Raw genomic sequence first — 14,558 nt, forward strand, 5'->3', positions numbered from 1 at the left:
TCTCTCCCACCTGATGCTCCCTGGTGGAGGGAATGAATCTTGCAAAATGAACACACTCGGCCAGACGCACACTTTTTTGGTAGAAGTGCAGTGCAGAATGCATTCATTAATATATGTGCAGTACTTTGTTGTACTGTGTTTTTGTACAGCTAGTATACGCACCATGCAGGAACACCATTTGACTTTGTATGCATGTGGGACTTTGTTTTCTAAACCAATGGAACCATGGTCTGTTTCCACCAAAAAAATCAAAAAATTATTTTCATTTATTTTATCAGCAAACTTAGAACTGGGATGAATGCTTTGTGAAGATACTCGGTTCCCATTTGGAATTTTGTTTTATTTTAAAGCCTATTGGAATGTGTGCTTATGTACTGACTACTGAGGTTACTGTAGTTTCAGCGGCTTACTGGACAGGAAGAGATTTAATGCCACGGAGGATGTAAAAGGATATTTGAATCTACTCTGACTGAACATTGGACTATAAAACCTTTGCAGCTGTTTTAAACCTGGCAGATGACATGAATAAACCATCTCATCTTTATTTTCAAAGCTTGTATAGCTAGGGCCAAAAGTTTTGCATCACCTAGAAATTTAGGATTGAGACAGAACTATATCTAAAAAAAAACAAAAAAAAACAACCTATAATTGATATTTTATTTATCATGTAATCAAAGAAACCACAAAATGATATCACAAGTGTCGACCAGAAGCCTTAATAGTAGTAAAGTACTTCATGTTAGAATCTGAAATGTCCCATTTTTCAATTTGTCTGTTTTTCGTTAGGTATATGGAAAACTACAAAGCGGTATGTAATTCAATATGTTAACATAACATTATAAAGCAGGTTTCATTTTTGACTTTATGAAGCAACATGAATTCATTCTATAGGGTGATGCAAAACCTACGGTCATAGCTGCATGTATGCAAAAGGGTACAGCCCATCTGGCGTATTCTATTCTACAGGCAGGTTCACAGTCAAGCTACTAATCTGGCCATCCACCAAAACATTCTTTAAAACACCAATTATTATCTTGAGCATTCAATGCATCCAACTGGCGTGGTCACCCGTTAAAATAATTGACTGGAAACAGGCCGATGGTGTGTGTTTTTTAAAGGAGCTGTGAATTTTGTAAACCCATACACTCGCAGAGTCTACGGATCAACATCAAAAAAAGAGGTACAGGCTTCAACTTCTGCATTCTGAAGAGTGTTCTGGCTGCATTTCAGTGTGACCTTATATCTGCATTAGACCTGTAGCATGGATCCCAAGGACATTTTTCTGATGGGGAGTTTGTGGAATAGGCTGGTTATGTATTTGTGTTTCCTCTCTCTGTTAATCCAGCAATTCACAAATTCAAAACAAAACTCTACCATTAGGTATGAGGTCCAGTACATCTAGGTTTCTCTGCTGCTTTAAAGTAAATGATGCTGACAAAACCATTCCAGTAAATCTTAACTAATATATAGCTATAATGTTGGTCTCAGGTTCAAAATCACTCAGGAGAATTTGACTTAATAGTATTTTTTTTAAAGCTGTTGGGAAAGTATTTATGAAACACTCATTGAAGAAACTTCCAAAAGTTGCATTAAGGAATTAGGTCACCATTGAAAACACGTTGGTCATAGGAAAAGCAGTGATTTGTACTCAAATACATGCCAGTGGGGCTAGCTTAGCTTGAGTTCTTTATATAAAAAAAGAAAAGAGAATTGTTTTTCCTGCAAGGATTCAATCTCCCAGAAGCAAACTGTGTGTCGGATGCATTCCTTCAAATGGAAAGCACAGCATGGAAAAGCTTGTAAATGCTATGAAAAAAAAAAAAAAACCTTTACAAATCAAATACACGGTTTATTAAGATAATATGTGCCACTTTCATAAAGGAAAATGTCTACGAAGTGGTGGTAATATTTGGTCAGAGTTGCTGGAATTGTTTTATTAGCTGTGTATACTTTAAAGGCAAGTGACCGTTTATTTGACTACCAAGCCACTGAAATCCCCATTTCCAGCATACAAGATTCACAAGCTGCTGTTGCCTGTCCTCCCTGCTGCACGACCCTCCCAGGTTTCACAGCCTTTGGGAGTCATACTGCTGGAACCGGTTCAGTTTCTCTGGATCATTTGAAGCCATCTGAGAGAAATCTCTGAAAATATCTTGATAAGTTTCATCACCTGCAAAAAAAAAAAAAAAAAGTTTAGAACCAAATGAACACATTTAATTTCTTACTATGCAATTTGAACAAATATGAACACAGACCTGTTATTAAAAAAAAACACTTGGAAGAGATTTAGTTTGAAAAGAACAAATGCAATAGAAAGAAAATCAGGCATACCTGAGAAAGCTTCAAAGCAGCTCAATAGAAAAGATGGCAGAGATAAGCAACAGAAGTTTAGCAGCAATTTTATAACAGTTCAGTGGTTCTGGAACAAGGTAGCCAGACCAGTTCAAGGTATGTGCTGTAGGATGAAAGACTCAACCTGGACGGAGAGCACTTCCTTCTTAAACCAGCATTCAATTTGGAAATAGAATTTGGAAATAATGAGTCTGTCCTAAACCACACGATACAATTATGTCTTTTTATTCTCTCAACAAAAATGGGATTTTTTTTTTTTTTTATATTTTTATCTTTAACAACCATGTTGTATTTAAAGTGCAGGATTTATGTACAAAATTACAGTTACATTGGCCTCAGCAACCAGTCAGAGAACGGAAAAGGCACAAACTTGAGAGAATAGAAAAAAAAACATGAGAAGTGACAATAAACAAACAGAGCGGTACGGATGTTTTAAAACATTTGGACTGTTACTTTTAAAAGTAACAGTAAAATCTACTGGGAGAGGCAGGTCTAGAGGAAAATCAGCTGGATTTCAATTAAACCAATTAAAGCACAAATAGTTTCTAAACTATTAAAAGGTACTGCAGTATTACGTTTTAAACACACTTGAATCCCAATCTGTAACTCGGTCTCAGGATTTCCCTGGCCCATTTGTGCATATACACTGCTTATTGCTGTACTGAATAATTCCGATGTGAACAGATTCCTGATACAGCTTGTAAAATCTATATAGCCTTTTCTTTTAATTTCTAACGGCCAAAAATGGTTCCGGATTTCACTAATTTATACATTTCAGATGATACCAGATTTTATATATTAAAACAAAATAACAAACAAGAAGCTCCAGTTTCTCCCTTTGACTTCTGTGTAGTTGATGGGCAGCTGCTATTCTATGAGGAATGAGGTGACCATACAGTATAATGAAGTATTTTGCTTTCAGACTTCAAAAATACAAAACAAAATGATATTGGAATGTTTAAAACACTAAAACAATTAAGAGTGTATTGGCTTTAATTGGCTGATGAGTTTGCATTGCTTTAGAGTGACAGGAACACTCTGGTGCAGATCGGCCCCCTGCAGTGAAGCCTGTAGAGAGAGGTGCCCCGACACGGCAGCTCTCAGTCTAGCAGCTCCCACTGAAGACAAGCACCCAGCTTTGTGCAAAGGGTGTTTCGAAATCAAACTCATTTACAATACTGTACAGGAGCCTTTTCTTCTAGAATTCACAGCTGACAGCGAAGAAGAAAAGACTTAATATCTGGAATATAATACCTTTATTATTTGTTTAAGCCAGTGCTGCATTTTGAACACATGTATACATATCGTATTATGCCCGCTATATTGATTTTTGGCATTTATTTATTTTGTTTCTTTCTTAATTAATGTTGGCAAACAAATAAGACCTATGTTCCCTTTTCCATGCAGAATTGTATCTTTTTAAAGTCTGTATTTTTAACCACCTTGCCACCAAAGTTGCATGTTTTATACTTCTGATTACACTTCTATTCTATTAGTGACTAATAGAAACGGTTTACTAATCATTTTTTCATGTTGCAGCATATTAACTGTTAATGGAATAAATGTAAGGCATAATACTTTCATTTATTATTACTAAAAGACAGTAATTTAGCCTTGTTACGTCCAGAACTCTGTACTGTCAGTTTTCTACGGACTGCTGAGTCTGAACACTTTTGTTAAATACTCATTTACTTTTGAATACTTGGGATAGTTTTGGGAAGAATGACCTTGACACAGTTTGGTAGCACTATAGACTCACACATTCATGTATGTATGTATGTATTATATGTCTGTATGTATACATGTGTAAAATGTACATAAATCTGGCTGTAATCTTATCTAACCACAGTACCTCTATATAATGCTACCGTTCCCTAAATAAATACTAAGACTCCTCCAACTGCAGGCTTATGAACTCCTGTATACATTTCTTGTATTGCATTTCAGTGTGGCTGTTAGTGGTATATTGACCTGGCTGTCCATAGAGTCCCTCCGATTCCCGCATCTCATCATTCATCTTCGCCAGCCGTAACCTGCCAGAGAAAGAACAGGTGAGCATCACAGACCGGCCGGGCTACTGTACAGTAACACCTGGCTTTGTAATATTATTTTTTTTATGATTTTTCCACTGATCAGGTTCGTTACATTAGGTTTTCATATTTGTCACACTCCCTGTTTTGTCAGCCACTACTGAGAGATTCATACACTCAACTTTATCATCTGTGATCAGACTAAAATCTGAAGGGGAAAAAATAAAAAATTCAAAGTGCAGAATTTACATATTTGTTAAATGGCCATCATGTGTCCCCACTCACCACCATGGGACTACTTCTGAATCATGGAGAACTGGTAATTAGATCGTGGTGAAAACCACATCATTAAAACCCAGTAAAGGGTTAGTATTAGGTTTCACTAGTGTGAATGGCTGTAATTGGTGGTCAAAAGCGCACACCAGCTAATAGATTTGTTTCATCTGTGAAGCTGACAGATAGATTGAAAGGAAATGTATCCAGAAAGCTTGACTTACAAGGTTACAATATCTGCATTGGCAGCATCCACAGCTATTGAAAGAGGGGTTTTATCGTCATTATCAACCGCATTCTGACTGGCCCCTCTTTTCAAGAACAGACACACCTGTCTGTTAGGAAACAAAAACACACAACAAAATGTTCCAAGGTACAACTCCATAAATACAAAATAAACACGTTTAATTAAATGAATATAGCTGAACAAATTGATCTGTAGGGGCACTCGAGAGAGAGGTGCATAAGCCATTTAAATGCAGTGTCAAGAATGTATGTCTGAATGCTGAACAGATTCAAGGTAGAAACTTAAAACATGGACAGCAGGTTTGCTAATTGATATTTTTACAGGAGTAAATAGTTGGTTAGGCTAATGCAAGCAAATATGAAATCAGGGCTGACTGAAAGAGTACCCAGTGTGTCCAAGGACGGTGGCGTGATGCAGAGGTCCTCTCCCATGCACGTCATGATTATTCACATTAGCACCGTTCTGCAGCAAAAACTCGCAGGCAACCAGCGAACCCTAAAAACAGGACAGGAGACCACATGGACCCGCTGTTAGCCTCAACAGAGCTCTCACATGACAATCCCCCCTCCCACATACTGTACACACACAGGCCAGGGTGTGCCTCCACACACAGCCTATAGGCCCTTCTTATTGACTCTAAAAGGAACACATTGGACTTGCCCATCGTTAATTTTCTAACCCTTTCATAAATGCAATATTGAAAAAACCTTGCGGACACAATACATAATGTGAACGTATTTTTCATCAAAAAAACAAACCCCAACAATTTCTTTCCATTGCTTCATATCAGGGGGAAAAATGGCATCCTCATATGAGTTTATCATGCATTTGCATGCTCCATATGTCCTGAATATAAAAACTAAATGTACTTATTTAATTTTTTATTTTTTTTAACCGGTCGCCATGCATGGAAAGGCTAATTATTTTACATCACACTGTGTGAATCCTAAACTCAACATTAGTACAATGAAACACATGCAGATCCTGAGAGCTGTCTGAAGTGGACACTCACCCCCTGGACGGCCTGTATTAAGGGGGTTTGCTTGTCAGCCTCTGTGTTCACCCAGTTCACCTCAGCTCCCTGTGCCAGTGCCTCGGCCATGTCCGGGAGGTTGCACGCGAACGCAGCCCAGTACAGCTGGAGTCCCGGACAGCATTCCTTGAACTCCACCAGCCCTGTAGAGTTCTTCCCAAGCTCTGGAACAGCAGGCTCTGGAACACCTTAAAAAGGCAAACAAATAAAAATAAATAAATAAAACTTTAAAACTTGCTCCCCGGAATCGAACCCTTTGCTGCACTGGGGGGAGCAGTCACTCAATAAAGTGCTTCTGAATTTCGTTGCTGAATTTGAAGTATGTTGTGCTCGTTTCTTGTACTTTCATTCCAAATCTTTGCACAAATCTCTCATCTGACTTCAGCGTTGATGGGCTTACTCACCAGGTTCACTCAAGCTGTTTGCAGACTGGGTAGAGGCCAGCATCTCCTTGCTTCCATCAGCACTGTTCTGGATCCCACTGTCCGCACTCTTTTCTGTAGTAGAAAAGAACAAAGGCAGCAAGTTGCTCATTAGAGAATTTACATAATTGTTGAGAGTCAACGTAGCACTATGAATATAAGCATGACGGTCCAGACAAACAGATATGGGATTCTCTTAATAAACCTGTATGTGCATGTGTGAGTTTTATGGCACATTCATTTTTAAGTACTGCCTTAAATGTACTGTGAATGAATCCTGAGATGTGACAGATTACTGAATGGGACATCTAGATGAAAGCTCACAGTCAAACACAAGACACAAAATAAGAGAAACCTTCTTGGCAGCCTGACAGCGAAAGAAATAGGACTAAATAGGTCTAAAGACCACCTGCTATTTAAACATATCGCAAGAGAGGGACCACAGAACTTAATGTTAAGAAATGATGAAAAAAGTACACCACTAGTGCTGCTGAAATAATGTTTTAATTTCTGTAAATGCCTCCAAACGATTTGCTAAACTTGCTTTTAGCGATAACTAATATAAATCATAACGGTGCTAGTCTAGACAGCCCAGAAATGTATTCAAGAATGTTGGTGCATTATAAGAATAAATAAATAAACAGACTGACAGACTAAGGAATGCCATTAACGAAATGGGCTGGGAAGGAGGCAAAACAAAGGTATTGCGGCAAAGAAGAGAGAGAGAGAGCGATCGCAATGGGAAGTGGAACGGAGGCAGAGCACAGGCACGGAGCGCTTTGCAAGTGCTGTACTTACTACTACGCAGCTTGGAAGAGGTGTCAAAGTAGGAGAAGAGCGAGTCTAGCTCATCGGGACAGAAGAGAGACTCCCGGCGGGCCTCGTCACTACAAGCCGCAGCCGCTGGGGGAGCATTAGTTAAGCAGGAAGCAGGCCAGAAAAGGTGGGAAGAAGGGAAGGAGGGAGAGTTTCCAAAAAAAGAACATGGTTAAAGTATAGGGTGTTAGTTTGGATCTCAGAACACTTGTCTTGCCTTTGTCACAGGAATTTCATCAAGCTTTTTTTCTTTTCTTTACTCCAAAATTCCCACTTTACTTGAGAGCACCGTTTCCCAGCATTGCTCCTTTCCCCAAATTCATCGCCAACAGAACAACTTCATAAATATTCTCTTAGGAAAATGCTTTGGTTTGATGAAATTAAATCAAAAGTACCGTATTCCTTTGAATTTAAGACGTAGCTCAAATTTCCCACCCACAATGTGCGGAAAAAATAAATCAAATAAATCTGAGTTTACAAAGACACAACCTCAATTACGCATATGGAGGCAGTTTGCAGCAGTCTGCTGTGATTTCAGATCGGGCAGGAACATTTTGGTTTGTCTTTTCTCAGCAATCAGTCACGTTGCTCTTTGTGTACTCTGGTAGTCATGTGTTTTGTTGTGATTTTAACACACGCATCACTATATTGTACTCAAATTTAAGATGCAGGCTATTTGAGAAGCAAAACATGGTTCAAAAAGTGTGTTTAAAACTCAAGGGAATATGGTGTTCAGAAAACAAATGTGTCGACTAATAGTCAAGAGTAGAAGAGTCCTACCCAGGGACAGGGCCCGCTGTTATTTGTTTCATAGTAGGTATTATTTTTTTCCATTGCTATATATTTGACAGATTTTTCAGGGCATATGTCAGGACAAGTTTACCTTCCAAGTTTAATTCCAGAACTTTAATATGATCCATTCTAGAATATGACGTGGAGCATTCCCACAACCCATGAGAGACACACAGCTTTCACCATTTTGCTGGTGGAGTGCAAGAACATAGTAACGCTACTAATTGTTTGTGAGTATTTCTCATGAATATTAAAGGCTGGGACCTCATGTTTCCTCTCTCTTGTTCTCAGTGTAACCTGACACACCCAACGTCCTTGTTGCTGCAGAGTGGCCCATATTAAAAGCTGCATGTCCTTGCTGAGTGTTACCTGAGATGTGGGACGCAGGTCTTATTTTGGGGGTGGGTGGAGGGGGGCGAGGTGGCAGGTACTCAGAGCTGCTGCTGCTCAGCCGTTTCTCGTGCCTGCTCAGAGATATAACCTTCGTTCTCTGCTCTGCTGCCGTTGGTTTCCGGACAAACCTTTTCTCAACATACTTTGCTCTGATGTAAGCCTCAATGTCCTGCCTTAAAAATAATAAAACATCGCTGTAAACCATGAAGTGTTAAAACATGTTGTTAAACCCTACAGCATAACTCCGTTTAGAACAGTGCAATGTCTCAGTTGTGAACAGCACACTTTCAAAACATACAAATGGCTCTCTGTGTAGTTAAAGGATGTGGTCCTTACCTGGGATCTCCGGGCTGTGGCTTCTTGGCACCCAGCTCTTCCAAATTAGCCTCATATATGCTGTTTATAACACTGTTCCCCAACTCGCACATGACCTGTTAAAAATAAATAAATAAATAAATATGAAGACACTAAGCACCCCTACATTGAACTGGCCTGCTTGCCCACCAATTGCACTGCTAACCAGACAAACAGTCTCACCTTGAGCAGTTCAGGCTCCCAAGAGTCTAAGGTAAGAGACCGGACTTTGGACAAGTGGACCCCGAGACTCCTAGGAAGTAACAATATAAATAATTTTATTCATTTTAAATAAGCCATGAAACTACCAAATGAATACAAAATAAAAAGAGCTACATGGATACTATCATTCATGCAGGGGAGTCCGTTACACTCTCTCAGTGATGTTAAATATGGCACATTGGGTTCCATACAGCCTGATCCATCCTAGTTACAGCAATTTCATTAAGCCTAGTACTGTGCTACCATGGGTACCAGAAACAGGCGTCTTCATTGGTTACTACTGTTGTTGTTAATGTTAAAAAGTTAAAAGTGTAATATTACACAAACAAACATATACAAATCCATAAGAGCCCAACTATTAAATACTGAACAGCTCTAAGTTTAGAAAGGTAAATTCAAATGACAAATGTTCAACTAGATCTTTTTCAATGTCTTTAAGACTATGCAAAAGCAGGTGGTTATATTAATATATTTCATTCCACAGCAAGCTGGTTTGAATGCTGCGCTCCCTGTTACCTGTGTATTCCACAGCAAGCTGGTTTGAATGCTGCGCTCCCTGTTACCTGTGTATTCCACAGCAAGCTGGCTTGAATGCTGCGCTCCCTGTTACCTGTGTATTCCACAGCAAGCTGGTTTGAATGCTGCGCTCCCTGTTACCTGTGTATTCCACAGCAAGCTGGTTTGAATGCTGCGCTCCCTGTTACCTGTGTATTCCACAGCAAGCTGGCTTGAATGCTGCGCTCCCTGTTACCTGTGTATTCCACAGCAAGCTGGTTTGAATGCTGCGCTCCCTGTTACCTGTGTATTCCACAGCAAGCTGGTTTGAATGCTGCGCTCCCTGTTACCTGTGTATTCCACAGCAAGCTGGTTTGAATGCTGCGCTCCCTGTTACCTGTGTATTCCACAGCAAGCTGGTTTGAATGCTGCGCTCCCTGTTACCTGTGTATTCCACAGCAAGCTGGTTTGAATGCTGCGCTCCCTTGTTACCTGTGTATTCCACAGCAAGCTGGTTTGAATGCTGCGCTCCCTGTTACCTGTGTATTCCACAGCAAGCTGGTTTGAATGCTGCGCTCCCTGTTACCTGTGTATTCCACAGCAAGCTGGTTTGAATGCTGCGCTCCCTGTTACCTGTGTATTCCACAGCAAGCTGGTTTGAATGCTGCGCTCCCTGTTACCTGTGTATTCCACAGCAAGCTGGTTTGAATGCTGCGCTCCCTGTTACCTGTGTAATCCACAGCAAGCTGGTTTGAATGCTGCGCTCCCTGTTACCTGTGTATTCCACAGCAAGCTGGTTTGAATGCTGCGCTCCCTGTTACCTGTGTATTCCACAGCAAGCTGGTTTGAATGCTGCACTCCCTGTTACCTGTGTATTCCTGAGCACTCGATGCACAGTGTGATCCCCAGGTTGATGCTGGCCCAGCGAGGTTCAGCCATCCCACAGTCACAGCAGCTGGCATTGCCGGCGATGCACTCGACCCGCTGCAGCGCGCTCTCCCCTTTGAGAGACTTCTCCTTCAGCTCGCTGCCAGACTCAAGGCTGCCTGTAGACGTGGAACACTTCCTGTCCAGCTTCTGCAAATTGAATCAGAAACAATCAAGTCACTATTAACTTGGTGATAGGGACATGCCATGAATATACTGTATCAACAAATTCTGCTCCCATTTAAAAAATAAATAAATAAAACCACCTGGTGGTGTGTATTTTTTGGATAGAACACACTGCAGTTTAATATTAAGGATTTTAAAGGCGCATTGTCATTTCAATTTCATCGTAAGGATTTTAACCGCACGCAGATACAGGATTCTTGTGTCTTTTTTTCATAGAAATGCATGCCATGGACTAACCTCAGAGCTTTCACCCTGCTCCCTGAACGCTGTAGCGATGCTGTTCTGAACAGCCTTAATCCACGCCTGCCGCAGCTTTTCAGAGTCTGCCTGCATCATGCAGCTCCTGGGGAAAACAAAATGGTCACATACACTGCTTTATTTTTTTCAATGAAGGCCTGTTGGCTTTTATTTTTATTGTAATGCCACATTTTTCACTGCATTGTTAATCTACTGAACGAGAGAGTGTATTCCTTTTCGTTTCACTATGACCCAGCTGTGTTTGCTGGTAGCTACTCACTTTGTAGGAGAGACGACCTCGAAGCAGAAGCGTCGCTCAATGTCCTCACAGTGTTTCACTGTGCACAACCTCAGGTCCTCCACCACCACAGTGGGATTATCCTGCAGGGGGAGAGAGAGGCATTACAAACGCCCATGACTACCTTCTCTCTGCACTCCAGTGCCTCCTGTCTTTGAACTGCATGCATATTATACACTATGTCTTGGGATTCAGGTCTCTGCCTGTCATCATGTGGAGATCACTCCGTGCCTGCTCTCTCTTAATATCAGATCCTCGTCTCCATTATAAAATAAGGTCCTGCACTGCTCACTTGGTAGAATTGAACTACTTTGCGACTGTACCTCACTACTGTAAGCTCTACTTAATACGTGCATAACAAAGCTCTCAATTATTCTTACATTAAACAATTACACATCATAATCTAGATTTCACAGAAAACATACAAAAGGAACCAGTTTTAAAAACTAACACTTGCCAATGAAATTAACAATGAAAAACAGATGACAGTATGCATTTCCAAACTTTGCATTTTGCAGACTGTTTAAACAAATGGAATTATTGCACTATTAATCAATTCTAATAAAATGTTACTCCTCACGGCTCTGGTCTCTTGAAAACCTAAATAAGGTAATTCAAGTATATCATCATAGCTGTGTATTGAGAGTGTGAGTACAGTGGATGTGATGTGAAATGCTGATACAGATATTCAGTTTCAGAAAAGTACATTAACACATACAGCAATGGTCCTACCTTAAACTTCTTCTGGTATACTAGCTGGTTGTTTTGAATAGAGAACCAGCGCCTGCGTTTGGAAGAAAAAAAAAACAAAAAAACAAGAAGCTGCTTATACCCAACGTGCTGTAATAATTTAGCCCTGTAGCCTGTAGCCTGTTAGTTCAAATTCATAGCTTACAAAGTGAACAAAGGGTTCAGCCTTGTATCAAAGCTCACACAAAATAAAAAATTCACAAACAGTAAATTTTGATACACTGCGTAATCAGTTTGATACACTGCAAGAACGGAAAGGAAGGAGCTTGAATACGGGACACCTGCTTCACTACCCTCAGAACAGCATTAACAGTGCTTTAGAATTTAAGTAACATCGCCATCTGCTGGTCAACTACTAGCCTATTTCTTAACTGAATGTTCCTCAAGCAGGCCCTTAGACATTGGACAACAAGCAGAGATATAACATAATATATAATATAATAAAACTCTCTGTGTGTTCCAGTAGCTTTTATCTGCACACACCACTGGCTCACTATACAATTAATATAAAATACACAGCTGCATATACAATGTATGCAGACTGTAAACTAGTAGGAGATGGTATGAGGAGTTGCAGAAGCCTAGCATACAGTTAGCTACTTCTACAACATAATGCAGTAAGTGGGACTCTGTGTAGATGTGGCGCTTATTATCTGTACTACAATACATTAGGATGACTAGTTGAGATACATTTTTCTTTCCAGTGTTAAAAAATTAAAATCAACATTTAAACCATTAATGTTTTTGAACACTAATGCAGAAAAAGTTTTAAAAAATCAAAACAAACAAAATACTAGAAGTCTTAGCTTCTTCCTGTGGAAAGTCAAGCCAAGCCAAGCTTTAAAAGGAGGCCCAAAGCCAGCACATCATTTATGATTACTTGCAACTGTTCTTATTTCTGTTGTGTTTATCAGAAACAGCTGTGTTTAGCAATAATACATTTGAAAAGAAGTCTAATCCAACCAATGGCACCAGCAACATAAAACTGACTTGAAAAAATAAACATTGAGATTCATCAGTTTTATTTTATGTGCCACCGGTTCTGTAAACTGAAGAAAAAAATGTTCCTTGATTATCCGTGCTGTTTAGCTGTTAATGTAACTGCTAAACAGTGGCAGGTAATGTAAAGCTATGCAGTTAGGGTCTCAAGGCTGCTGCGTGGGTGGATCATGTGACACAGGGGGAAGGTTCAGAAAGTAAGCTGACTGGCAGGTACCTGATGTGGGATTTCTTTTTCCTGTCATGTGACAAATAGCAGGTGGGACCAAAACATGGACACAGGTGAAGAAAATAAAATAAAAATAAATGTAAAATGTACACAAAAATAAAGGTTGAAGCATGAAAGACACAGCAAGGAATGAATGCATACAGCAAATGAAGCGTTCAATAAAAGGATGATATTAGCCCCTTATCAAAACACCTGCTATTCAGCACAGTGCTGTAGCTAGGAGCAGAGATGGGGAAGGAATCAATTAAACAAGAAAACTTTCCCTAACTCACAATTCCCACTCCAAGAAGTGGTGCACAATGAACATGATTTAACACATTAACAAGGTATTCACCACAAAGAAACAGAACAAACCTTCAGCTATGCAGCTGTATATATTAGATTAGATATAAAACAGGGAGCTTGTTTCCAACGAAGAAAGAACAGCTCCACTCGCCACAAGCAAGTTCAATTTCACACTAAAATTGAATCCCTCTGTGTCACAACAAGACACATCTGGAATGATTTATGCAGGAACACTTAGTCAGCTATTCCTTCCTTCCAAACTGGTCAGCTCAGCATTTACAGTTACATTATTGTGCAAAGCAGAACATCACGAGGCTTGTGTTGTTATTTAAATCTTTCTGAATGTTTCCAAAAAAGACCTGGTCTAAATCCACTATGGTTACAAAAGCAGTTGTGCTGTATTACTTTGCGTATAGAGATACTCTCTGTGCTGTCCCTCCTGCTTGTCTGAATATTTGATAAGAAACGCTGTTAATATTAATGAAGTCAGACTGGAATGAAGATGTATCATTAGCTGCAGGACAGCAGTGTGCTTTCTAAAAGCCAGCTGCGTACATAGTGCCCAACAAGCACGTACCTGTTCCATGTTTTGAAGGCATTGCTGGCCCTTTTGAAAAGATACCCCTCCATGGCGATTCCATTGTCGGCGTCCACATTATACTCCAGCTTGGTGTCGTCATTCGAGAAGTCCTGAAAGAGAAACAAGGGTCAGCCACGGCAACAAGACTGCATTGTAGATTACGATCTAACAAATGAAAGTGTAAAACACAATCCACGGGAATGTGAGCTTCTCCTGTTGTTTGCGCGATACAGATTCACTCTAAACTCCCACCCCCAAATCTGTTTCTTTCCATGTTCAGACCACCCCTACATAGCCTTATGGCTTTGGCTCAGCTGCAAGTGTGTGGGCAGGGTGTCAATGCCAAGCACAGCCGAAACTGGAAGGGAACACAGTGAACAGCCATTGCGGTGGAGGAGTGAAACCCTGTGCTTAGTACAGTTCTGCAATATTAACCTTTAATAGTATGCAAATAAGGATTGAAACAACTACATAAAAGCAAAGTGTCATATTGAGTATTTTTAATTAATGGTCTGCATGTGTCAAGTGTCAGGTTTTACTTCATTATTATTATTTATTACCATTGTTTACATTTTCAGACTGCATAATCCTGCTTCTACTTAAAACCTGGTGGTAAGTGTTCCTGTGTGGAATGTTGC

General features: G+C 40.0%; 1 protein-coding gene across 7 annotated transcripts in view; it reads right to left on the reverse strand.

Moving 5' to 3' along the window:
* Positions 1-828: 828 nt before the first annotated feature.
* LOC121326669 (arf-GAP with coiled-coil, ANK repeat and PH domain-containing protein 2-like) overlaps positions 829-14,558 on the reverse strand; it is a 42,610-nt gene continuing 28,880 nt past the window's right edge. For 3 of the 7 annotated variants that reach the window (XM_041270018.1, XM_041270020.1, XM_041270019.1), the window contains 15 exons: positions 13,918-14,030; positions 11,810-11,861; positions 11,060-11,160; positions 10,780-10,885; positions 10,298-10,506; positions 8,896-8,965; positions 8,695-8,789; positions 8,335-8,531; positions 7,156-7,260; positions 6,340-6,432; positions 5,915-6,123; positions 5,288-5,397; positions 4,880-4,990; positions 4,324-4,385; positions 829-2,170 (listed from right to left, as the gene is read on the reverse strand). In XM_041270018.1, the coding sequence (XP_041125952.1) occupies positions 2,067-2,170; positions 4,324-4,385; positions 4,880-4,990; positions 5,288-5,397; positions 5,915-6,123; positions 6,340-6,432; positions 7,156-7,260; positions 8,335-8,531; positions 8,695-8,789; positions 8,896-8,965; positions 10,298-10,506; positions 10,780-10,885; positions 11,060-11,160; positions 11,810-11,861; positions 13,918-14,030 (1,737 nt within the window). In that variant the 3' untranslated portion in view covers positions 829-2,066. Of the gene's footprint in view, positions 2,171-2,331; positions 4,386-4,879; positions 4,991-5,287; positions 5,398-5,914; positions 6,124-6,339; positions 6,433-7,155; positions 7,261-8,334; positions 8,532-8,694; positions 8,790-8,895; positions 8,966-10,297; positions 10,507-10,779; positions 10,886-11,059; positions 11,161-11,809; positions 11,862-13,917; positions 14,031-14,558 lie in introns of all 7 variants that reach the window. The other 4 variants (XR_005951495.1, XR_005951494.1, XM_041270021.1 and 1 more) reach the window with 2 other exon arrangements.

This window comes from Polyodon spathula, chromosome 14 (genome assembly GCF_017654505.1).
Source record: "Polyodon spathula isolate WHYD16114869_AA chromosome 14, ASM1765450v1, whole genome shotgun sequence".
Lineage (NCBI taxonomy): Eukaryota > Metazoa > Chordata > Actinopteri > Acipenseriformes > Polyodontidae > Polyodon > Polyodon spathula.